At 38.5% G+C, this 26,165-nt stretch overlaps 1 protein-coding gene across 2 annotated transcripts in view; it reads right to left on the reverse strand.

Annotated features, from left to right (window-relative positions):
• Positions 1 to 26,165, reverse strand: part of IA-2 (tyrosine phosphatase IA-2) — a 462,789-nt gene that overhangs the window by 297,092 nt on the left and 139,532 nt on the right. For both annotated transcript variants that reach the window (XM_090374031.1, XM_090374023.1), the window contains exons 4-8: positions 24,990 to 25,048; positions 22,983 to 23,310; positions 22,500 to 22,851; positions 22,210 to 22,340; positions 21,746 to 21,881 (exon numbers count right to left, since the gene is read on the reverse strand). In XM_090374031.1, coding sequence (XP_090230157.1) covers positions 21,746 to 21,881; positions 22,210 to 22,340; positions 22,500 to 22,851; positions 22,983 to 23,310; positions 24,990 to 25,048 — 1,006 coding nt within the window. The remainder of the gene's footprint in view (positions 1 to 21,745; positions 21,882 to 22,209; positions 22,341 to 22,499; positions 22,852 to 22,982; positions 23,311 to 24,989; positions 25,049 to 26,165) is intronic.

Here is a 26,165-nt window from a genome sequence, read left to right on the forward strand (position 1 = left end):
ATGACAACATTCTCTTGTCCTAAGGATTCAGTCCGACTTGCCGGCACTCATAGAGAAGGCTCCTTTTAGGGGGGCACGCTCTGTAGTCGAATTATTTGTCCTTACGCAACTGGAGTACTTTTGAAGAGCTGAGGAACAAAATCCTACAGAATGTAATTTAATAAACATTCATATTCACATAAGAAATGTTTGCCGAAATATAAAATCTATATCTGGAAAGTACCATTATAATCTTTTCCCACTGGAAAAGTTTGAAATGTATTCTAATCTCTTTTAAATGGAATTTAACGTGATAAGAAAGATTTATTTACCACTTCTGCAATTATCCCGAGTTTTCTGGGATTCGAAATTTATTTAAAGGGAAAGAAGCACGTTTGTGCTGACACCCTGTCATTTTTAAACAGTTTTTCGGCCGTTGAAATACACTGTTTCCAAAAGTACCGGGGACACTATTTTCATGAAAATTACTGGTTATTCAAATGTTGTAGAGGACATTGCGGTCTGCAAATACCGCTTAAATCTTAAAAGTTTCCGATGAATTACTCAAGTGGTGTTTGGATGTTTAATGGCGCATTGGCAACTTGAGGCCATAATGTGCCAAGTCAACTCAAGTGGTGAAGTTGTCAATTAGCGCTGGAAGCAAAATATGTCAGTAGGGTTTCCATGGACAAGCTACCGTTTACAAATCTTTTTCACGAGATTTAATACTCAGCGACGGATACAGTGTTATCATATACCAAGGAACTGATCTCTTCCAGAGGGTAGCTCCTGCGTGAATGCCGATAATTCCACGACAATTCTACGTTTAAGAATTTTGGTGTGGCACCATTCCAGAGAATATTTTGAAATGGACTACCCAGCCCAACTACAAAGTGTGGTGGTATATTCTGACGATTTGATTTGCTTTTCGTGGTGTTTTAGACCGATGGTGACCATACTATGCAGGAAGAGCAATTCTTCAACTGCCATGGCGTAGAACTTGATGTTTTTCAACGGGTTTAATATTCCTGTCAAGAAACTCGGTGAATGACTTGATTTAGATAGAACAATGCAACAAATGAACAGACTTTCCTAAGAGCGCCGATCATCCCACAGTGCTTCTGTTGAAGCACTTTGGGACAATTGTATATAACCTTTTGTTTTGGAACGAGAGGTTGAGACACGTATTGAAGTGCACCAAGCTAAAACTGGTTAAAGAAGGGGCGTATAAAGTTTCCAGTAAAATCAAATTGCAATCTAAAAAAAGAACTTTAAATTGTCGATAAAATCGTAAAATATTTCTGTCTTTGCTTTCTTTAAAATCTAGTTTGTAAACAAATCAGTTCCTTTAGTAGCCAACTTGTTTTTATGCTCAAATTCTACTGTACATAAGTGAAAGTTCATTACAAAGGGACTCGGATGTCAAAAACTGTTTCTGAGGTACATCTGCGATTACCATTTACAATCTTATTTGTAGACCGTTGACATCTATCTTCTATAGTCTTCCAATACATAATGTACATTAAAAGATACGTCAAATGTCCACCCATAATTCAATGAAAGACCATGGACACTTTAGTGAAGAACAAGCAATAATTCACCACTAATAAAATGCCAATACGTTCATATTAAAAGAACGGGACCAATATAATTTGAAACTATTTCATCATCGCCTTGCAGATACAAGGAATAATCCAAAATCAAACATACACTCGGAAAGTTGGCGAGGCATCAGGCAGGGTTGAAATTAATATTTCTCCGACTAAATCGCCACGGAGCGTACTACGTTGGCATAATATCATCCAAACCGCTGTTGCAAACATGAGATTTAAAGGCACCAGGATGTAGAATATCTGAGCGCTGAATACCCCACAGCAAAATGTAATAAACTCTTTTGCAGTCAAGATCGGATTGCTCTTGATGATGTTAGAACTGTGGAGCCTGTAGGAGACGTTGTAAGCCGATGTGAATTGCAGACGGCTTCCGAAAAAGAGATCAAACCGGTAACTTCATGCTATGCAAAACAAGTAGTTTAGTGAGAAAAAAAGATTCTGGGGACTGCCACAGTCGACATATATGCGGAAGGAAGACGGGGAAATTTAAGAAGATATTTGAAACGTGCAGGCGGGTTTTGCATGCCTTGCAGGAAATACATAAAAAGTAGGAGAAGAGAATTGAAAAGAAATTACGGAGGAAAAAAGATGTGCGAAGGAAATAGAATTATTAAATGATGATAAATGCACGAACTACAATACGGACACCGCTACATCAATTATAGATTGAGCCCTGCGTCCCAAAAAGAGTAATGGAAAAACTGGTTATAAATACTGCTCGACAAAATTAACAGAACGCATATAAAACGTGGTGTACCTCGTGCAGCTTGCGATAAAGCGGGACAAAATCCGGTATGGCGGTGTACCACAGAATTGCTATGAAGTGGAGGAACTTCGCACAGGTATGAGGGACATTTATAGGGATTGTATAAGAATTACCAAAAAGGTCACATTACAGAAGATGTTACAAGATGGTGAAAAATATGGTCACATGACATCACTACGGCGTATGATTCCCTCCAACGGCTAAACAGGACTGACAGCGGTAAACCGTGCTCGATATAAGGTAGAATGTCTCTAAGATTCTGTGGCAACAAATCCCATTCTACCATCAGCACAGACCTTTGCTCACCAAGTGACAGAGGAGTCAGCTGTCGGCGTGCAATGCGACACCCAAACATGTTCACTCGGATTTAAGTGTTGTGATCGTGCTGGCCACGGCAGTCGTTCGATATCTTCAGTTTCAAAATATTCCTCCACCACTTGAACTCTATGTGCAGTGCCATTGTCGCGCATGAAAAGAAAATCTGGGCCGACCTCACTCCTAAAAATTCAGATATAGGGTCCGACGATCTGTTCTCTGTACTTCTGCGTAATTACGGTACCCCCATCAAAAATATGAAGAGGGGTGTGGCCGTTGATATTTATTCTGCCCCACACGAGAACACCGCCTCCGCCATAAGTGACTGTTTCTCTGATGTTGGAAGGATGGTACCACATTCCTCGCTGTCTCCAGATGAAATAACGTCTAAAATTTGTTTGTAGGTTAAAACAGAACTGCATCCCATTTATCAAGGCTCTAAGTCACACGTTTCTGGCACCATTTTCTCTGCAGTGGTTTGGGCTTAATGGGACACAAACCACTGGCTTTCTTGCGTAGTCTACTTGAATTGAGCCTTCTCAACATGACCGGTTGGAAATTTTTTCATCTGTAGCCGCAGCAATCTCGAGAGATAGTTGATGAGAGGACATCTTATGGTTTCACCTTGCTGTCAGAGCCAGACAGTGGTCTGTTCTGGTTGACGTAGCCCTCGAGCGACCTTGGCCAGCTTTTCTTGTAACGGTTCCTGTCTCCTGAAACTGTTTCCCTAGTGCTGAGAAGACACTGAGTAACACATTAAGCCAACGTGCCAATCCCGCCTGCGACTGCCCAGCTTCGGGTCGTCCAACGGCCCGCCATCTCAAAGAATCATCTAAACGACGATGATTTGGTATCCTGAATACAGAGGATGTGGCTATCCTACTGAACAAGCCAAAAAAAAAAAAAAAAAAAAAACGGGAATGAAGTAATGTGGTCGCAACCCGTATTTTTACAGGCTCTTAATTTTGTGGAGCAGTGTCCATTGATGAAATATAGATTTCTCCAGTATATTGCGACCTCCTTAACCTCTCCAAACGAAGGAAAGATTTCAAAGAGAATTAGGTATATTCACATTGACACAGAACAATGATTAGCATAGAATCATAGAGAACTTAAAGGCTGCAGTAAGAAAAGGTAGCAAGAGGGAGCTACTGCTTCGATAGTCAGATGGCGGTAATGTCTAAATTAAATTTCTCTCTCATTCTGGAATATTATCCGGTAAGGGATAAGCTGGAGTTTGGGAAGTAGAAATAAAATACAAAGGGATAAATTCAAATACGCGTATAAATTAACGGATTGTAAAAAGTTAAAAAACGTCAGATATATTCTCTGTCTGTTTGAGTGTAAACGATTTAGCCAAATTAATAAAATGCGCAAAACATAAACGACATGCAATGTAAAGCAGGAAATTCCATAAAAATATTAATAATGATGGTTAAATAGTTTTACAGTTCTCACACATATGTTGGTTATCTGCCCTCAGCAGAAACTAGTGTGTCAGATAACTGAGACCTATGCGGAGCCGAATAAGAACAACTTCCTCTCTTCGGAACCTGCTTAGACTGGACTGCTTGATTACTGGCTTAATTTGATATAGTTCATTTGTGGCCTGTCCATGCCAATAATATATAATTTTATTGCCACTGGAATATAAATTGATGCGTATTATTTGCCCGCAATCTTTGGTTCTGTTGGATCCCAATGTGGCTTGGGATGGAAAGAACGATTGCCTTCTTCCGGGAATTCGGAAATTCTTTGCCAAGAAAGATTCTATTAAATAAAGCTAAGATGATCCTTAGATTGTCTTTGTCTTGAAAGGGGGTTTATCATTTCATAGTGGATGTCTTCTGGCTCCACACCACTTTCTCGTGAAAGAATGAATGCTGAACTTAACTCTTCGTGTTTAAAGTGCTTGTTTTGTTCAAACATTTTTTTAAGAGAAGTTTAGTGAAGGTTTCTCTCGTTTCTCTTTTAGGCCAAGAACTTTGGGGAGAATGATGTAATTGCGGAAATTTTTCCAAATCTGCCTAGAGTACTGGCAACTGCAGGTAGATCTGCAAATGGACATTCATTGTGCGCTAGCATCACTGAATGGCACGCGGTGAATATTTACCTTTCATTTTAAGAATCTTATCCCAGACTTCTTTTGAGTTAGCAGCCTAGATATGGAGGACGTAGCACTGATCCAAACTTCCCTTTGGCTCTGACGTCGGATCTAGCAGGCTTTGGCACATGCACGTTTAAAGGATATTAAATTCTCCGGTGGCATATCGGCGGAATATCCCCCACCCCAACGAAAATATCACTTGTTGTTTTGGATTTTTCTAGCTGTTGTGCATTATGAATTCCACCAGGGTTTTGGAAATGGTTTCCACCATTTTGGATCAATAACTTCCCCCTCACAAAACCTTCTGTAATGCGCATAATTTCACTATTGATGGGCTCCTGGCCGACTTTAGTGATGTCAAAATATACCTGGCGTTTGAAGGCGTTTCAGTCAGCCTTATCAAGCATTCACTGAGATATCCTTGATGGTTGACATGGTGTTTTTTCAGATGAAGAAACACCCTATCACTCCCACAAGGTGTTTCTTCATTCTCCCATTTGAGCAAAGGGAGGAAAGAAGGGGAGCATATATATATATATATATATATATATATATATATATATATATATATATAGAGAGAGAGAGAGAGAGAGAGAGAGAGATTAATGACAGTAAACGTATGGGTAGGCGTATGAACAACGTTGTTTGTTCCCACATTTAGGAGAGAAAGTTGATTATTTTCGAGGATGCATTCTATTTTACTCCCCCTCATATTAGTGCCTGCAATACTTCAAAAGGAATTATGTCCATTAAGATCTCCTAATAAAAGAACAGGGGCATATATACTGAACAAACTATTAGAAGCCCTACAAAGAGGCGAATGGCAACCGCTTCTATGGTGGTTGTTAGAGAGATTACTTGGAAAGCGGTATAGTTCTCCACTAGGATGGCTACTCCACAGTGAACGAGTCCATCTGCAGTTCTGTTTTTGCGTATTATGTCATCATTACGTAAGGTAGGGTTTTCATTTACCTTTAGATGTGCCTGTAAGCAAAGGCACACTGGCTTGTGCCTATGAAGGGAGGGGGGAGTCTTGCTGTCATCAATATTCCTTCTGAATCCACGGAAATTCCATTGCACGAATTTGGCGATTATTTGGGTTTTCTGGATCCGTCGGATGGGTTCTGAAGAAGTGCTGAGGGCTTAGTTTTTGTCAATCTTGGTTTTATCTTTTTTGGGGTATCAAGTATGGACGATGTCCTGTGTCCATTTCAATATAGATATTTGAATTCAGAATAGTTCTCTTCTTCAGAGACATGAAGTTGTCCCGGTAAGGTTAGTATATGTCCCGGTTAAAAAAATAATTATTTCAACAGTACAATTTTTATTCGTCTATTTTTCTATTCCATAGAGATTGATTAACTCTTAACTTCCTCACGAATTTATGGCTTCCGAGTTACTTAATAACAGAATTATTCAGAAATGTAGAATCTTACATGTAGAATTAAGACGTACGCTATATTTAAAATATTTAGCATTATATATTTTCTTATTTGATTGCGAAATACTAAAATTCTTGTAAAAAATGAATTTTGCATTTTAACTAAGCGCATTTGATTTTTATAATGATTACCACCGAACTAACAAAAAAAAAAAAAAAAAAAAATATATATATATATATATATATATATAAAAAAACCGAGTTCTTTTCTTCTCATTTATAAAATCTGTCACATTATGTGAACAGATTTTATTAGTTAAATGGTTTATTCAAACACTGAATAAAATATTATTAAAGTACTCAGAAAATTAGAAAATAATTAATTTTACTAACAAGGCACATGTAATTAAAAAGACGCGAACACTAATGCTGTCCGGTTTTGTCCCAGATTCCCTTCTTTCAAACAATCGAATTGTCCCGGGATTTTCTTCTTTAGAACATGTTTTGTCCCGATTTTATTCCAAAAGTATATGGTCACCCTACCTATGGATGTGGCTCTTAGGATTTTCTGGGCATATTTTGGACATGAAGCGTCAACTAAAAGGTCACCAGAACGCAGCCCCTTCGCAGATTTTGGAGATCCTGCCATCCTTTCTGGATGAAGAAGGGTGACATTTTCCCAATTGCCTGCTCTAGGGGGGAATGGAGAATGAGGAAGAGCGGTGTCACTAATGGTGGTGTATTCTCAGTTCTGGGTCTTTTTAAAGAAGTGTTGCTTGTATCATCGATTAGGTATGGGCCTTGTTGGCGGCCTCAGAACAAAAAGAAGAGGGATTTAAATTACTCATGCGAGTAAAATAAATTTTTGATGCCCTAAGTACCTCCTCCACCACGATGCCCTACGAGGGGCTGCCCACTCGCGAACTAGCAGGCACTATGTACTCGAATAGGGCACCAAGTTTGCTTATAACCTCATACCCACATTTCCAATGTCTTGGTCCTGTCCCAGAACCAAAGGGGAAAGAGATATATTGGGATGCAGTTGATCCTAGTAGTAAAAACCACCCGATGATTGATTCCAGTCGGACCGGGCAGGGCCGAGCAGTTCGAGACCGGCCGACCGGGCTAGCCGAGTGGGTAAAGTACCTGCCCGGCAACCCAAAGGTCGCGGGTTCGATTCTCGCCTCGGGCTTGGATCAAAGTACTGCAAAAACCTTGGGAGGTGCAATATGGCCACAGAAGCCGATGCGCCAACAACTACCAAATCAATCAATCAATCAGTTCGAGACCGCCCAGATTTGAGTTCGTTGTATGTTGAAGGAAATTTAATAGGCTTTTTCCGCATTGTGGACGACCTCTTCCTCCACCAAACACTGCAGTTTCTGGTGTGATCCTGTAAAAAGAAGTTTGGCCACACTCGACCTCAAGTAGCTTCTCATTAATTTATAACTTCTCATCGGCTGGCTCATTTTTATGCAAAATAAACACATCAGAGACCACGAAAGCTTTTCGATGCATTGAAACTTCTTCTGCTATAAATACAACCATCATCATCCATAATAAGTAACTCTTTAATCAAAGTAGAACTGCAAACGAAGAAATCTACGGTCAAACAAAGTCGAGATGACCTTGTTGAATAGAAGATTTTTTCTTACAAGTACAAAATAGATTGAAACCACATAATGAAATGCGACAAACACTGTTCGATTACCCCTTAACGTGAGAAGAATTCGATAAAGGGGAAGTGGTGGGGGAGAAAGTCAAATAAATAGCAGAGAGGAACAATGGCAGTGCTGCCCTTAAGGAATAAATGAATATTAATTAAAGTTAAAATTTACATTTCTATAAGCAGATGTGAGCATTGGTGCGAATTTGCAATAACAATGCCACACCATCCAAACACCAAACAGTACTCACACAATAGACGAGGTTGGGGAAGGAACTGGCTAAGTCGACGAGGGGAAACAAAGAGATAATGAGCCAGAGGGAACATATAAAAATATGTAGCTAATGACAAAGGAATAAAGATTTCAAATTACTTACTCCGCTGGTTCAAGAAGTCCTAGAGATCTGAGGAAAGAAGATCATCGCTGGGAGTTACTTAAATTACGTTTTTTTGTTTTTCATTCGGCGAAAAGAATTACTAAAAAGAACGAAGGAAAAATAGAAATAAAGGCAGAGAAATATTCGAGGAATCAGCGAGAGAGAGAACAGAAAATGGAGATCCAGTTACTCTTTCGGATTATGAGACCTCGTCAGGTGAGACGTTTCTAAATTATACTTAAGAAATTTAAATAATTATGTATTTTTACCGATTTCTTTAAAGAGTTTTAGGGAAGTACGTCAAGAAGCGCTAATATGTGGAGAATTTCTAAAACATACTTTATTCCTAACTTGTTGCGTTTTCTTTTTTCTCGCGTTTAAAATGTGACTGTTCAGTATTGATTAAGCAGTTTCGTTTCGCGAACAGTCTGTTCGCAGCTTTATTAAAAATTACGAGTACAAATCGGGGATAAAGTGAAAAAAAATGCTAAATTATCAAATCAAGACATTACTTCACGCTTCTATTTGCGCACATTCTTTTCTTCCTTTCCCCCACTCCCACTTTTATGTTCCCGAAAATACCGCGCTTTAATTTTTACATTAAAATGCTGATCAAACTTGAAAGGCGAACATAATAAAAAGAAAAATACATGGTGGAAAATATTGAATCTACGCCAATACATTTGGAAATTCAGATTTTACTCCTTCGTTCCCATGAAAAGAATTCCGCAAGCATCTGACTTAATCATCAATCTCTCGCGCTTGCAAGCGTCCCTGTTGCTCGTGGCTCCGAAAACCAGTAGGGAAATTACGCTTTAACAAATCTCTCCTCCCTTTCCCCCCCCTCTCGCGCTCTCTTTCTCTCCCTCTTCGCCCTTCCTACCCTCCACGGGCGACGAAATTGAAGTGTTGAGCAGATGTTATTTTGTAATACGTACTGAAATCTGATTTGGATCTACGTCAGTGATTCGAACAGTGGACACCAGAGGGCACTTTAGATATTGAAATTTTTTTTTTTCCCTTATGATAATTTAAAGCTTTCTAATATTCGCCACAATACAGGATGTATATTTCTGGTAACTTGTCCTCAAGGCCTGCTAAGTGATATATCGTTGTGGCTTTGTGTGGTGAATCGTGTGTTGCAAGGAAAGTTACAATAGCGCCACGTCCATATTCTTTTGGGGGGTGGGGGTAGAAGGTGAAGAATGCAAGGAATTATTACATAAATTCTGGTTACTCGTCTCAAAGGTAGTTCTGAATCTGCTGTAACCAGAAAAAGTCATTGCGAAAATAAATAAATAAATACAAAGAACTTTGTTTTGTCTGTGATTGTAAAACTTCATCGGTATACCCCAACGTACTTCTATATTTCAGCCATATCTTCGGAATTCCTTGTATTTGTTAATGAGGTTTCAGCGCAATTAATTGTTCAAACCATTTTAGATTCAGCTATGCAATGATAGCATCGTAATAAGTTCATAAGTTGCAATGAAAGATTTATCGATTAAATGACATAAACCTTGCTTTCCTTATCAAAACAGTTGCTTGCTCATCGACGAATGGAGCTTTTGATTGATTTGGTAGTTGTTGGCGCATCGGCTTCTGTGGCCATATTGCACCTCCCAAGGTTTTTGCAGTACTTTGATCCAAGCCCGAGGCGGGAATCGAACCCGCGACCTTTGGGTTGCCGGGCAGGTACTTTACCCACTCGGCTAGCCCGGTCGGCACGAATGGAGCAAGCAGAATTCCGTATTAGTATTTTCCTCATTTGAACAAAGGAGAAATCAGAGACAGTATGACCAACACCGATGTCCTCATAATTCAGGGATGGTGAAGGAACTGACTAAGTTTAGCTGATCGCAAATCAGTCTTGACATGAAGTAATTGTATAATTTATTGTAACAGGATAGATGTCCTCAATTTTTATGGAAGATTCTGGTCTAATCAAAGAAGGCCGGCCATAATTTGCAATAAAGTTCTACGTCATTTTCCTTGAAAACTAGCTAGCACTGCACAGAACAGTTGGTGCAACGATTGCCATAAATTTGGCTTCAAACAACAGTTCAAAATGGCGTGCAGTTTCAAGTGGTCTTGGAAGATTCCGATAATAGAAAGCCTTAACGACAAACAATGAGCGAAGATATATCCGTACATATGCGTCTGAGAGAAAAACGAATTAGGCAGTATATAATTCTTTAATATTAATAGCTGAAATAATTAAAACGCTTAATGATCAAGCTAAGTTGGGTATGGTTAATCTTTTCTAACCAGCGTGTCACAAATAAAGCTGGAGAAAAATATCACGATTTTTGCATGCCACCATTTGTGGAATGTCGTGTTTCGCCACAGCTGAGCTAGGAAGACGAAAATTCGCTCGAGATCCTTATTTTATCCTATAACAGAACTTCAGTTACTTCCACGGGTTGAGGACGATTATTTTATATCCGAATTTCAAAATAAGACATATAAAACAAAGGCCCTAAGAGTTTCTCCGGTGTAAGCAAATTGAAACCAGCCATTTTCCACGCAGTGCGAAAGGATTGTTGGCCACTAGTGTTCCTAATGATGACCAAGTCAAAGTAGCCAATAGGGAAACATTATTATTTACCACTCTTTCTAGACAGCAGATCTAAGTTTGTCAGAGATATAAAATTAATGTTTTTCATAATTTGGTCATTCTAAGTAAACTCTGTCTTCCTTTTTGGGTTGCTTGTTTAAAAATATTGTTACAATTCTGCAATACAGTAATTCAATGATACAATAATTCTGCAATTTAAATTTTTAAGTCCATTTTTCAAGTATAATTTATTCTTCAATCGAGATGGCCAAATTATCCTGATATAAAATTGAAATCTGTTTATAGAGTTCGATAAGAATAAAACAAATATCATCAAGAATGCTTCCAATAATAGAACAGCTGATACCATATTCTCTGAATACAGATTAAATATTCGTATCGAAATACTTCCTGAAAAGAGCGAAGCGACTCAAGGAGATGGATTTCTAATCAATTTGCTCGTCACTCTATATTTTATTAATCTCTGTCGAGTATTCAGGCAGCTACTTTGCGCCATAAAAAAGAAAAGCGCAGTGCATCCGAGAAATGTAAAGTAAAAACGAAGTTAATTCTTTGCATCATCCCAGTTCTTTTACGAGTACCTTTTGTCCATTAGCAAAATTCCTCTCTTCTATATTCCTCTCTCTCAGACTGGAAACTTTCAATCAAGTCCATCTAAAGCAACCTACCGAACATATGTGCACAGTCCTCCAGTGGGATGTCTTGACTTATTGATGCATTTTAACCTGCAGCTCTTCACAATTTTCTAGTTAAATTGCCTCTAAAAGCATGTCCTGAAACTTGCTAACCCGGATGTTTGTTTTTTTATATTTTATTTCTTTTTTCTATTCATCTGCTTTCAGGTCGCAGCATCACAGTGTCCCGGTTGCCCTTTGGAAGAGCAGAAAATAAAGGGTAAACATTATTTTCGACTTAATTCAATTAATTTGAAATGCGGGTGCTTCCAGTTGAAAGCCTGAAAGGAACGAGGGGAGGTGGAAGGAAGGGGGAAAGAGAGAGGGGGAAAGTAGATAGATAGATAAGTCGGGGAACACACTCGTAAAACCTGCCGGTCGTGTGTTGACTGAGAGGAGTCCAACCTTCATTACGGTGATGGCGGAAGAAGTGATATTCCAAGTTTTGGAATAGAAAATAGGTAGGCAGAGGAGTATGGCTGGAGGGCAGGTTCAATAGAATGAGTGATTGAAATATAAAAAGTACTTTTTGGTTGCGGTACTTGACAGTGACAGATAATTATATCAGTTTGTCACAAGGACTGCAAATTGCATTGATACAAACGTGAGAAGAAAACTCGACACAAAGACAAGCAGCAGTTTCTTATCATTACGAAGACACGTCCTCAATCACTTAAGTGAACTTGAGTGATTGAGCTTCGATAGCCATCAATGCGCTGTTGGATGTCTGTTGAATTTGTTTCGAGTGCTGTTGGTTTTGAATTTGCGCCAAGGCAGAAATTCCAAAAAAAAGGCACAAACCTTTCTTTGAATTGCAGAACATTTGTGCAGCCAGCCGAAATAGGCAGCTACAATTGCTGAGTCATCGGAATATGGTATCTATAAACTGCATGTTTTATATGGTCATTTCACCTATTGAGGAAAGAAAACTGGAGTTTCCTAGATTTGTCTATCTTGAGAGAGTAGTGCTCTCTCTCTCTCTCTCTCTCTCTCTCTCTCTCTCTCTCTCTCTCTCTCTCTCTCTCTCTCTCTCTCTCAAGATAGACAAATTCTACCAAGTTGAAAAAAGCCTAACTTCCTCCAGGAAGGCGCAATTTAAACTGGGGCCTTTTCCACACGTTGTGGAAGACCAATTATACCACTGTACCAGCCGCGAGAGACAAACAATAATGATTTCAACGTTTGCTTAACGTCTCTTCAATTAAGAAACTTAACCTGACTCCAACTTTATATTTATTTCACAATTCAATTATTTCAAAGAGAAAACCTTTCTTTAAGTTGCAAAGCATTTGTGCAACCAGCTGAACTGGGGTCTCGTTTACTTAAGATCTCATTGTTTTAGTACAAACATTAATTATAAAATAGGTTTGAACTAAACCCATTGGCTTATCAAGACGCACTATACAATTGCTCATCGCATAATACAATACTCCAATGAACATGCTTTTCTTCATTTTGTCAGCTTAAATGCTCAGAAGCCGGTGTAGTTTTATTTCAGTATTAAGTAGAAGGGATGTTCAAAAAGTAAGGTACACAAGGACATAACGTAACAGCATTTATTAAAACAGAGATACAGCTACTTGCGCGTAACGTAACTTTACTTTTTAATGTTTTTACTACCCTTGTTGAGGCACTTGTCCTAGAAGGAAACCAGTAAATCTCTTCAGAAAACAAATTCTGGTACAGTGCCTCTAACTAGGCCACCACCTTCTGAAGTTCATAAGATCTAACTTTCAGTTTGCAAGATCGAATTTAAAGTGTCAAAAATTGATATCACTGTGTTCGCGGCCTTCTAAATTTGCCAGTAAAACTCTTCCACATGTGAACAATTATCGCTTTCTTTATACCTCATTTATTAGAACAACTCTTTTGCAATGTCAGATGCGTAATAGCTTATTATTAAGCTACCACGTAACTGTTGCAACTATTATATCAATTGTCGTAGTAGCGTGTACCCCTGGATAGACAATGGGTTCTAAGTCCAAGGACTATCGGGATTTATAAGTTGCACATCGTTTTACATATGATCCACCTCAAGGAATGGCACACAGATCCCCATTTTATATGTGCGGCGGCCGAAGGAGTGCGGTCCTCTGAAAGTTCCAAATGCGTTCTTTATATATTGATGGTATTTTTATATTTATATAACATTTTGGAAATAACAGGTTTAATGCAAAATCGCATTTAACATAGACATTGAAATTACACGTGATATGTATGGAAAAAATAAATAATAATTGACGTATTTCTTTTAGCTTGATTTATAATCAATGGAAAGAGTAAGCAAATCCTTCTAACAGAGCGAAATATCAAAAGTTCATGAAAATCCATCCACTGTAAGTTGAATTATTACGGACGGATGGACAAAGGAATAATACTCGTAATTTTGTCGCATTTCTATCAGCCCGATTTTAATAAAAGTTGCGACAGCTCAACAAATGTTTTTTGTGAACCCATCTTAAATAAATTAGAATGCCCAAATATTAAATTTCATAAAAATTCATCCACTACAGCCCATTTATTGGACGGACGAAGACAATGAGCTCATTATGCATATATACTAATCTTAATCCGTATTCAAATACTGTTAACATATATGCCATTATCATTAGCCATTTTCAATCCACTGCAGAATGAAGGCCTCTCCAGCAACTTTCCAGTTCCTTCCGTTTTGTGCAATGGCCATCCATTTACTACCCACGAACTCGTGAATTTCATCTGTCCATCTCCGTTGCTGTCTTCCAGGTTTTTGTGATAACTAGAAGTTTTTCCATGTTCTTCTAGCTCCTCTTGGGTACCATTCTGTTATTTTCTTAGTCCATCTGTCATCATGTCTTCGAGCTATGTGTCCTGCCCAAGACCATTTTAGTTCTTTAGTTTTGATAAGAATGTCCTTTACTTGAGTTTGCTGCCTAATCCATGTGTTTTTTTCTTATCTAACAGTCTGATTCCCAATATAATTCGTTCCATTCTTCGCTGTGTAGTTTCAGCTTCTCTTCCATTCTTTAGGTGAGTGCCCACGTTTCACTTCCATAAGTCATGGTAGGGAGTATACATTGATTCATTATTTTACGTTTCAGACAAATTGGGATATTGTTCTTCAGTACTTGATCATATTTCCTGAAAGCAGTGCATCCGAGATTTATTCTTCTTTGGACTTCCAGCCATTTATCATTATTACAGCAAATGACTTGTCCCAGATAAGTATACGACACTCACCTTTTCAATTACTGTTCCTTCAATCATTATATCCCTTTCTGTGGCATACTTGTTCATCATTACTTTTGTTTTAGCCATATTCATCTTTAGTCCGAAATCCTTACTAACTCTGCATAAATGATTAAGATTTTCTTCTAATTCTTTGGGATCATGGCTTATGATCACACAATGTCATCTGCAAATCATATATATCCCATGTCTATATACTGGTTGCTTGACTACCAGTAGTCCAAAAATATTCAGATTTTCCAACAGATTAAAGCAGCTTAACATATAATTTTTCCATCCCAACGCCATAATTTACATTACAATTCACTGACTATCAAAACCTTCATAAAGAGTGGCTCACTTGAAGGAGTAGAAAAAGTAAAGTCCTCAGTTGTAACCGCTTGAGGATTCTTGGATACCATATCACTTTTGTTACGTTCAAAGTCCATGTTAATCGACTGCCGCATTATTTTTATGATAACTAGCACAGTTCGTTTTGGGGCGTGAGTTCAGATTGAAAAAAAAATGTCCCATGCTGGTACCAAGAACACTGAAATTTATATTCCTGGTAGCGCAGCGCAATCTATCTTTCATTAAAAGAAGTTTGCACCGAGAGTACAGGTCATTATAATCTCCTTTTGCTGTTCAGGGAATGTTGATTTGGGGGGATTTGCATAGATCGATATAGTCTTGAGTGTGCCGTTATTTTGTTGCGATAACAGGGGTTCTCACAAATGTTCGATGAATCATCTTGTAGCGGTAAGAGATGGGATTCCAAATAGGCGAAGCATAATCCACTTGAGTCTTGCCAGCTATACATTTAAGAGCTAGTACGTTGTCAGAGGTGAAGTCAGAGCATACCTACTGATGAGATCTGACATTCTATACCGCTGTTTGATGACGCCCTTTAGATGCTTTTTAAAGAAGCTTGGCTTCCAGGATAACACCAGCCACCGATTTTGATATCTTCATATCCACAGATGATAGCCTTTTATGTTGTAACCTGACTTCATATTTTTTATGTTTGCCTATAAGGTGACAGCAAATAAATTCTGAGGATTAAAATAATGCATCTCATGATCTTGTAAAGTTGAAGATTATGATGGTTCTCAGCATTTTGAATATTTACTAAGCTTGATATCAATTCGTATCTCAGTGAAATCCCTAAAAACTAGCTATGTCATTGAGATACATGGTGAATAGTAAGGAAGTCGTAACTTGTTCCTTAATGGCCACTTGACTGGATAATAGATGGTTATGACAGGTTTCTGCTGGCAATAAAATGACCAGTTTTGAATAGTACATCATATACAGACAATTTAGGAACCAGATGACCATGGTTAACTGAATCAAACGAATTAGAAATTTCAGAGTAGATAACTTCAATTTGGTGACTTTCCCACGGTACCATTAAGTTAGCCATACTGGATCATCCACCGCCGACTTCGTATTGCTCCATTTAAATTACAGGCTTCGGGTACCCATGAACTAATTTCTTAATATGTTTTAATATACACCAAGAACAGAAGCTCGGTCTGTAATTACATAACTACAGGTATCACCCCAGGTACCTTCTTTACAATGTATGCCTGTCCTTTGTCACTTTAAATAATTCGATGAGCGTGTGACCAGGGAGTTGTTGAAGAACAGGTAAAGAGAATATAAATAACTTCGTCTTGAAATTCCATCAAAAAATAAAGGAAGTATGGAGTTAATTATTTGCACATTTCACAAGGAAAGGATAAAGTGCGATATTCAAGACCGAGTTAATACATTTGTAAATTATATTATAGGAATCGTACTGGTTCCCGAAATCGTAAGACGTACAGTTATCATGATTCCGAGGAGAATGAACACAAGTCACTCTGGAACTTGAAGTCGTCAGCTGTCGAGGTGCGATAAGAACAGCGCCAGGATATCTGCGGTCAACTTCTTACATTAAACATAATTCCAGTAAGGTTTAAGATTACCTGCTCGGAGACCAGATTGCATGGAACTGTTATATGCAATGTGGCGCGAGCGTGTTACGAGCCTGTGGTCTCGTTGCCCGCCTGATAACGTTCAGTCCTCACTCTTCTTAACATAGGGACTGGACATTGACTTCACCCAAGTTGACGAATTGCTTGATGGAAAGAATGAATAATAAGATGGATATATATTGACTAATGAAGTGGAGGTCCAGCTGCAATGGTCCATCATGTCCTATTACAACGTCATCTTCTGTCTGGCAGTTTTCCTTAACTTTCATGCTGGATATCCTTCTTCAATAAAACGTATTTTGTACGAGATTGCGCGTACATAATTGTCATACAATTAATGACTCGCGCACGATTATTGGTCCGCGTGCCAACAAATCGATTCTCAGTGGACAAAGTTTGATCTGTGACTCAACGTGATTAGACCTTTGGATTCACAGATCAGATGAGATTCATAATCTAGTACTGTTCTGCCAACTGAAACAAAATGGATGACGTTAAACAACAATCATCACCAAATTTCTCAAGTGATTTGACACTGTTCTGGTGCTTATTATTTAGCTGACAATATGTGGCTTCGATCCAGCAGCGAACAATTCCCTATAATTATTTAAAATTCTCTGCTCGTTAAATATAACTGTCATTTCCTTCTTTTTCAAACCTGGGTGAATGGTGCTTACTGTTTGTCGAGGTTATTCATCGCATTAAACAAGGCGTGCGTGGAGACCAATTTCCTTCTGGTACTTTTATTTTAACTGTCATAACATTTTGCGTGTTTTCCAAAGTAAGTTGTTCCGAGTTAACGTAAAATACTGTCACTTATTCATTACTCGTTTTGACGTCACATAAGGGGCAGCCATTTCGCTCTATCCCAAAGCGTGTGCCCGCTCCTATCTCTGCGCATTTTTGCTTATATCCGGTAATTATTCTAGCAGTAATAGTCCTCCGAAAACACGCGATCAGTAGATGCTTGGAAGCTGCGAAGAATTATTTCGTCTCGAATGCAATTCTTTATTTAGTTTTTTTTGTTTGTTTATTTATTTATTTATTTTAGGCCCTTTTTTTTTGCGCACGTAAGATAGGGGTACACACAAAGCCGAAGGAGGATGTCAGTCTCCATTTTGCGCCTTATCCGGCGTGACGGAGAAGATGTATTAAATGCAGACAGTTCCGGCTTTGTTATTACTGCAAATGTGTTCTGTAAAGGGAGCTGGGGGAGGGGAAAGTAAAGGAGAGACCGACACGGAATCGGCAAAGGCAGCGAGCTCTGCAGAGAAATAACTATAAGGAGGGATGAGAAAAAAGATACTCCAATGCTCGCCCTTCTCAGTAAGCCTGCGAGGTATCACACAGCGAGATCGCAGTACACATGATAGAATAGAATCATTTCTACGCTTCGTAAAAATGAAACAAAATATACATATGAAAAACAACGATGGGGGGGATAAAATAAGAAATACGAACTTGGATTTTAAGAACGAATATTAAATTCAGAATGATTTTCTTTTCTTTTTAAATTGCTGCCCATTTCTTCCTCGTGGATCTTGTTCATTGTCCTGCTTCTGTCACAGAGCTATCCCCCTGTTCATTAAACCCAACGTTGGCCTTTCCAATCAATCTTACCCTCTTGTAATATAATTGAAAGCTTATAGACACGAAATTCGTGCATCCAATGAGAAGCTGTTTAACAGAAGTTTAGCTATTTAATAGTAAATATTCTTTGTGTATAAAGCAGGATGCTGCATAATAAGAGATAAAGTTGTTTTCCACTTTCTATTAATGTTTCTTAATTGCTTTATAGGATTAAAAATAGCGCCAAGAGTTAATGTTGTCTTTCTGCACGTTAAATATTTGTTCAATTCAATGTCTGCAGACACGAGGAAAGCAGAATCTAGTTTGTTTTCAATCAGCGCAATAAAATAATTGAATGCACGCATTTAATTCAAAATGAACTGTCCATTGTTCAGCACGAACAGGAAGTGTGCTAACTGATTCATGCGCATGACTCTCGCTGAATTAACATTCCTATTGTGATATTTGAATAAAAAGAATCTGGCAAAGTCATTATTTTATAGTTTCATTGTATCGGTCTTGTTTTGGAGTGCAATCAGCTTCGCAAATGAGTCTTAAAATAGATCCAACTTTCATAAAATGTTTGCAGTGAAATATTTAAACTTTAGCGCTGTAACTTGTAAACGTTAGCCATAATCTCCGGGCATAATTTATTTGTGTATACGAAGGTTGTAGTGTCGCGCATCGACCTCTCTCTCTTTCTCTCTCTCTCTCTCTCTGCCCCCTTTTCTTCCAACCGTTCTTCAACCTAATTCCCGTTGTTGTTTTCATGCTTACACGTTTCCTTTGACATAATGGATAAAAGAAGCTTAAGACACTAGCCACATGCACGCCGGACGAGAAAATTACATTAATCTGTAACAAGGTAATACGAGCGTTGGGAAGGCACAGGGTCCTCTTCCTAATAAAAATGTTCGATGCCCATAAATAAATAATACGAAAGTCTCCTCTGGAGTTTTATAGCACGCGCGCGAGAATAATTCTCGCTTATTTATATTTATGACTTAAGTCTTGACTCTGGCGGTTACTTTTCGTAATGTAGTCACGAGTTAGCCTCGGCGTCCGTAACTTTTCGTCGACGCACCCCTCCCTCCCTTCCTCCACCCCGAAAAATAAAGCTTTGTTTTGTAATTATAGCGCTTTTTTCTTTCTTTTTTTTTATTGGTATTTGATATAAGTCGCACCTAGGGAGACGCAACGTTCTCTATTTAAGGAACGCTCCATGGATTGGATCAACAAACTCTGATTAAGCGGGTGCCGTTATTTACAGGAGGGTTATCGGGTCTGTAGGTTTCGTGGTTCAAAGACATGTCAGTATTTGATATGGCAGTTTCGTGTGTAAGTTATCCGCATGGTGCGCGCGATGTTTGCGCCTGATAATCTGGTGGTGGTTAAGATACGAATATCTGGGTGAAAATATTGGTTATGGGTTAAGCTTTCGTGTTCTACTCGTAGGTTATCGCTGTGGTAAAAGGATGTTATTGCCCAATGGGCTGCTAGTTCCTGATTTTTTTATGGCTCAACAGTTATTAGCAGAAACCACCATTTATTTAACTAAGTACTCTTCAAATCTATTTTTGATAAAACAAAATGGTGTTATTGGGTCGATATCTTAAATGGGATAATCCTCGCTTTATTTATATGAGTTCCCCCCAAATAGTAAACCACCTTATTCAATACCTTCAACCAGATTTTCCTATTTGTTTCATTCTTTCTCTCCCCGACCCGAACGTCCATCTTCATCTTACATTTCCTAAGACGCCAAACATTTCGACGCAATGTTTTTCCCTAGAAGGAGAATTGATTTTTCTTACAGTCAGCACGTGGATCAACGCCGTACTCCCCATCCGAGTCCGGACCTCGTTTAACGTCACTGTTACCGCCGAAGTAATTGGTATCTTGTCAGTCTGACCGGAAGAAAGAGACAAAGCGGTGGAGACGCCAGGAGGCCATGACACCTGGTTGTTCCCACAAGGGACGGTGCGTCTCCGATCGAAGCGATAGTATCTCGCACGCAAAAGGCCTGCTACGGCATGAGACAATAGCCCCTCGTGGTAAAATAGGCTACCTATATACGTTAGACACGACCCATTTGTCACAGGGCGAACGCCGGGGTGGAGGAATTTCCGTGGATTTGCAGCGATAGACTACTCACGGATTACAGTTGAGTGAATTAAGTGAACATTCGGATGGAACCGCTGCGGCATCCTGAGCGGAGGACGGGGTTCGTTATGCGTGTGTCTCGGAGACAAGTCTGACGTCAGTTGCTGCAAATTGATGAACGTGCAAGCGGACAGAATTCCTGTCGAAACTGGACCTACGTTTCCGCATCATCCCTTCCCCGAAAGCAAGCGGGCACGTAAGATTGTAAGTACGATTATCTGTGTGTTGCATCTCGTGTCGGGGGATCGCTGTGCATGTTGAGATTAAAGAGTTGCGTTTCGTCTCGAATAGCGAGTGGACATTCGAACGGTGATGAGAATAAGTTTGGAAACGAGCATTTCCTATTCACAGTCACGTTGTTTAAGTAGTTTTAAGCTTCGTTTTGGCAAGGGTCATTTAACATCATCAGAGGTACCGAAATGATAAAATGATGAATGCGATGACCGTAGTAGTACACGCGTTTCGGTTTATCGTAGTTTTATTTTTAATGAAAACCCCCAAGCACGAGAGGTATTAGAACCTATAGCATCGTGCATGGGTTGAAGGTCAAGAAGCAGTTCTATCCCTTGAGACTGCTAAATACGGTGATGCCCACGCCTTTACTGTCTCTTGTGAACATCTGATTCTACAGGATCATCCTAGAGTATAAACAGAAAATTCGTTTGTATTCGCAAGAAGTTCAGTACGATTAATCTTAGAAGTAATAAGATTAATCTAAGATTAACCTTCTTCTTAGATTAATCTTAGAACAAGGTTGTTTAGCAATCCAATCTGGATGGAAAAAATCTCTGCTTTTAGAGAAGGGAAACCCAGGAATATGATATTAAAATAGATGGAGAAATTAATGAAAAATGTCCACTAATGTTTATAACGTATGTAAAGTGTGCTTAACGTTTTGCATCCCCCCAAAATGGCATGATAGAGAACATCAAATTTTTGTGTAATGTCCAGAAAATGGTTATTAGAATTAGACAATATAATACAATAGCCCCTCGTGGTAAAACAGTGAACCACAACTTATAGTTTATTTAAAGGAGAATTATACTGTTTTTGAAGCTCAGCTGATTAAAACTTTTATTTGTTGATAGCAAAAGCATCCAATTAGATAGAATAAAACACGTTTTCCAAGAATGAACATAAATGTACTTTGTTTCAGCTGCATTTGGCTCATAGAAATATGGCTAACTGTGCAGCAGATGGGCACGACAAAGTGAATGTTCAGCCTCACTTAAAAGTGTCTCTTTAACACCAATTTGTAATTTTATTCTTATATCTTAACTGGGGTTTCGTGTCATGACACCTGTTGCTTAATATGGTGCATTCGAGAAAGGTAAATATGATAAACAATCGGTAAAGAAGCTGAAAACTTACCTAAGACATCTCTCGCTCCCTGTTCCAAGCTAGTAGACTTCTCATCACCTCCACCAACTGTTGTCAACGCATTCAACTGGTCGTCATGAGCAGCTTGTAGAATACGATAAAGTAGATTGTCGTCTGATGCTGCCATCTGTTGGCAACAATAAAAAAGAAGGGTGGGATATTTTTGAAATGTTTAAGACAAACACTTTTGAAAGATACCGTAGCTAAGAAACAACTGCCATAAAAATAAGTGAGCGGACTACAATCGAAGTTACGTTAAAACTTGTGAGCCCCTGCTAGAAACTGGGCAGATCAGAGTTTATTGATTTTCAATTATTTCACTTGAGTTCAACTGAAATCTCTTTCATATCCGTGTGAAACGCCATCTAATGACGAAATTATGTTTATTTATAGATACTTTTACCATAATTTTAGGCTACACGTGCTAAGTTTTCACAAAATTTCTGTCTGCTTACCTGATCACTATCTGTGGGGTCGCTTTCGTGGACGTAGTATCCTGGACCAGGTTTCTTTGTATCGTAACGTAGAGGGCGCTGAAATACCGACATGCCACGATCCTCAAAGAAAGGATATTCCTCTTCATCACCTAATAAGAGTCAATAGCAAAGAAGCGGTGTTATTTGATTTCCCCAATTCCATTATTTGAATTTCCAAAGCTTCAGCTAAATGATTACAGTGTAACTGAAACGATTAAGACGGGAAAATCGCTATATACGAACATTTCAATAAAATCCTTGTAGCTTACCCATGTAGTGATGGGACCCTGGCCATCGGTTACGTTTCTTCGAGAGGTCGAGCTGATTATTGGAGCTTGAAGTGCTACCATCTAAGTCCCACTGAGAATCTCTCGCGTCTAAACTGGGCCACAGCAAAGATTTTTCCTCATCTTCTTCCGACTGTTTCCTCATTAAGGTATTCAGCAATGGCTCGTCGTCTTCGTCATCATTCTCTGCAGTATCGTCTTTTCCCGTATCACCTTTCTTCATAAGGGATTCTCCGAATGCTGGGGATTCAACTGGTAACCATTCCACTCCTCCCTCAGAGAAAGCTGCCCTTTGGTTAAGATCAGAGGGTAGGTCGGGCTTCCGAATTGGAACCTGATGGATACAAGATAGTTAATAATGGTAAGGTGGTATTGTATCAAGAAAGATTGCTGATTAAGCTCAAAGAGCTGCTGTGGATGCCGATCAATAAAAGTTTGAACTACAATATGAAAAATGATACTTACATCGTCATTCGGGTAATGATCCAAACTTCCACGGGATACATCCAGCAACCCATCGCTTTCCTCGGCTATCTCCTTCAGAAAACGAAGTAAGGCTTTACGGGCCTCCTCCTCGTTCTGATCTACGTTACTGAAATGTCTTTTGCTGGATTCTTGGGAAATGCTAGACGGACCATGTCGCTCTCTCTTATTGACCTTATAGGGAAATTCCGATGGGGAGTTATTTTTCTTCCTTTTGACAGCCAGGTCTTCGCCGAATTCACGGAATACGGGTGGTATAAACACTTCATCGGCGAACTCTGAATGTTCATTGGTGCTGCTTGGAGTGAACCTATAAGTGAAAGGTTTAAAAAATTTACTGGAAAACAATCTCACTATGGTGGAGTTCATCGTTTGCAGCCTAATATATATCATAATACGTAACCAATAGTAAAACATAATTTTCGCTCACCTCTGATGTAGTGGTTGCAGGTTACAAGAATACAAGTACGCTTGAAGCTATAGATCACAATAATTGATAACAGGCTAAGCAAGTCCTTTTGTCCACCATATTTTACCCGTATGTGATATTTCAAAAGTTTAGAATTTAAAATAGGAACCCTTCTGCGTTTTCATTGCCCATTTATTCATTTATTATTAAAATAATTCACTAATTTTCATTAAATCTTTGATAATTTTGCTAATTTTCTACTGGGTTGATTTTGCCCAAAGATCATAATGTTTGGCACATTACTCATAAAATATTTTGTCCATTATTTCCATCTTGGTCTGGTTATAAACTTTAATGGATTTCCAGTATTCCTCTCAAATGGATTCAGCGAAAATGCATTGCAAGCTCCAACCTGCCGGCATCAGAAGTCAGTAAAGATTTTATTTTCTTATCGCTTGGTTTTTAAATAATATATTATTTAAGTTAAATTTATTTAAAACGATTTACAAGTTCCGAGGAAAATTCTGAAAGAGGATGGCTGAACGTTGAGTGAGATCGTAACTGACAAGTTTAGGGTCGAATTTGACAGCATCCTGTAGGTCTGAGGAGTCTATTATGGAATTTGTCACTTTATAGTGAAAGTAATTATGACAGCATCACCTTCTTTAAAAGCAGGTGTCAATGTGGAAGAAGCGATAGTGCTATATAAGCAACGAAATGTCTTGTCTTATCCACAGTATCAGTTTTAAGGTCCAGAACCTACAAAAATAGAGATGAAATTATTTACAGCAAATATCTACACCATTAAGAATGAATTAGTTGTGCGTTCTTCGCCGATGTAATATTGAAATTAAGCGATATTTTAAACGCTAGAGACTTCAGTTTTGTTCTCTTAAACATTTTACAGAATCTCTAAAAATAGGCTAATTCTCTAATGATGCTAAGGAATACCTGAAAAGGGAAGATTCTTAGAGAGAGAGAAAGACAGAGCATTCAAGTTTAAGCCAGCACGGCCGAAATCCTCACTGTCCTCTGACCAATAACGAACCATACCAAGGGTTTACTCACCATTCTTCTTAGCTGGAACTTGCCTAAAGTTTCTCGAAGGGATGCTTTCGTATAATATGCTGTACACCTTTTAATCAGCTGCGTATTGAATTTGAATTATGCGAAAATAAAACATATCGCCCAACCATCCTCCAACAAACCCATCTCGTCACATTCAGCCAATGCCATGTGGATCGAACAGCATTCTCTGGGGATTACGAACTGATGATGCGTCTTGGAACCCCGCACAGGTAGCATCAGAGCCTCAGCAAGAACTTGACCTTATTGGATATTGCTTCATGTTGATGTTAACATTCTAATATTATCAGAAATACTGAACACTGCATCAGAACGAGATCTCGCTCTCTATATATACAGTTTGGAAACGCAAGTTGGCGTTACAACAAATAAGAGACTCCATCTGATGTTGCTAAAGATGTCATGTCTCTCCTTTTCCTTTAATGAGTAAAATATCATTAAAGAAACAAAATCTAATAGTTTTATTCTTAAATTACTAAATTAAGTCCACTTACTTGATAAGAGCCATATCTTCCGGGTCAGTATCTTCCAGCTGTTCAACGATACTGGATGGCTATAAAAAAACACAAGAGATCATGTCTTCGTAGCAAAATATTTTCTAGTTATAGCTATTAACAGGTGATATTTTAAAAAGAAATAAATTACACGAATCCCATATGAGTCTCTTTGGGCCAATAAATACAATCGTAATAAATTTACTCGTACGCGGTCAAAACGTTCTGAGAACAGTACATAAAATGTATGATTAAAAATTATAGAACAGGTTATTTTGATAGCTTAATGTTTTATAAAATAACATGAAAATAATTGCATGTCAGTGTCTTATGCATTTTCCAAAATTTCATTTTTTATATTGTAAATGGAAGACGAATTAATATCTAGCAAATCGAGCATAGTTCAGTAATCAAATTTTTGACCAAAGAGGGTAGAAATGGTAAAGAAATCCAAGAAAGAAAATCCATGTATCATCCATGAAAGAAACTGCATGACTTATCATTCCTTGATGAGTGAATCCTTATGTTACTGTTGCAAGAAGATTGTCAGAGTTCAAAAGAGGAGGAAATCAGTTGAAGATGATCCATGGTTGGGTTCGCCCTCTAAAGCAATCAATTCAGAAAAAAATTGTCATCGTAGAAGAAAAAAAAAATAAAGAATTAGGGCCCAAAATTGAAAAAAGATTTCCCATGGAAGCATTTTAACAATAAGACATAAGTATTTGGGAATGTCCAAAGTTTAGGCAAAGTGGGTTCCCAGAAACCTTTCCATTCATGACAAACATCAAAGGGTGCAGTCATCAAAAGAATTCAAAATTAATTCTTGCTAATCCAAGTAGATTTTTATCCCGTTTGGTGACTACCGATGAAACTTGACATTTTTATGATCCTGAATCCAAATTAGAAAATATGCAGTGGAAGTACAAGGGCTCTCCAAAACCGAAAATTACCAACCAAACCATCGACTGGAAAAAGTGTTGTGTGTCAACCCCCACCGGTTATTTGAAACATTATGCTAGTCTCATGCTAAAGTTAAAAGCTGCAGTTGGGATAAAAAATATCAGGAACATTGGATCATCGGGTTTTGCTTCTGTTGACAATGCAACCATGCACTGGTTCGCCGGCTAAAATTTATGAACACGAATCTGAACAATTAAACCACCTCCCCGTACAGTT

This window comes from Mastigoproctus giganteus, chromosome 1 (genome assembly GCF_048544385.1).
Source record: "Mastigoproctus giganteus isolate SK-2022 chromosome 1, ASM4854438v1, whole genome shotgun sequence".
Lineage (NCBI taxonomy): Eukaryota > Metazoa > Arthropoda > Arachnida > Uropygi > Thelyphonidae > Mastigoproctus > Mastigoproctus giganteus.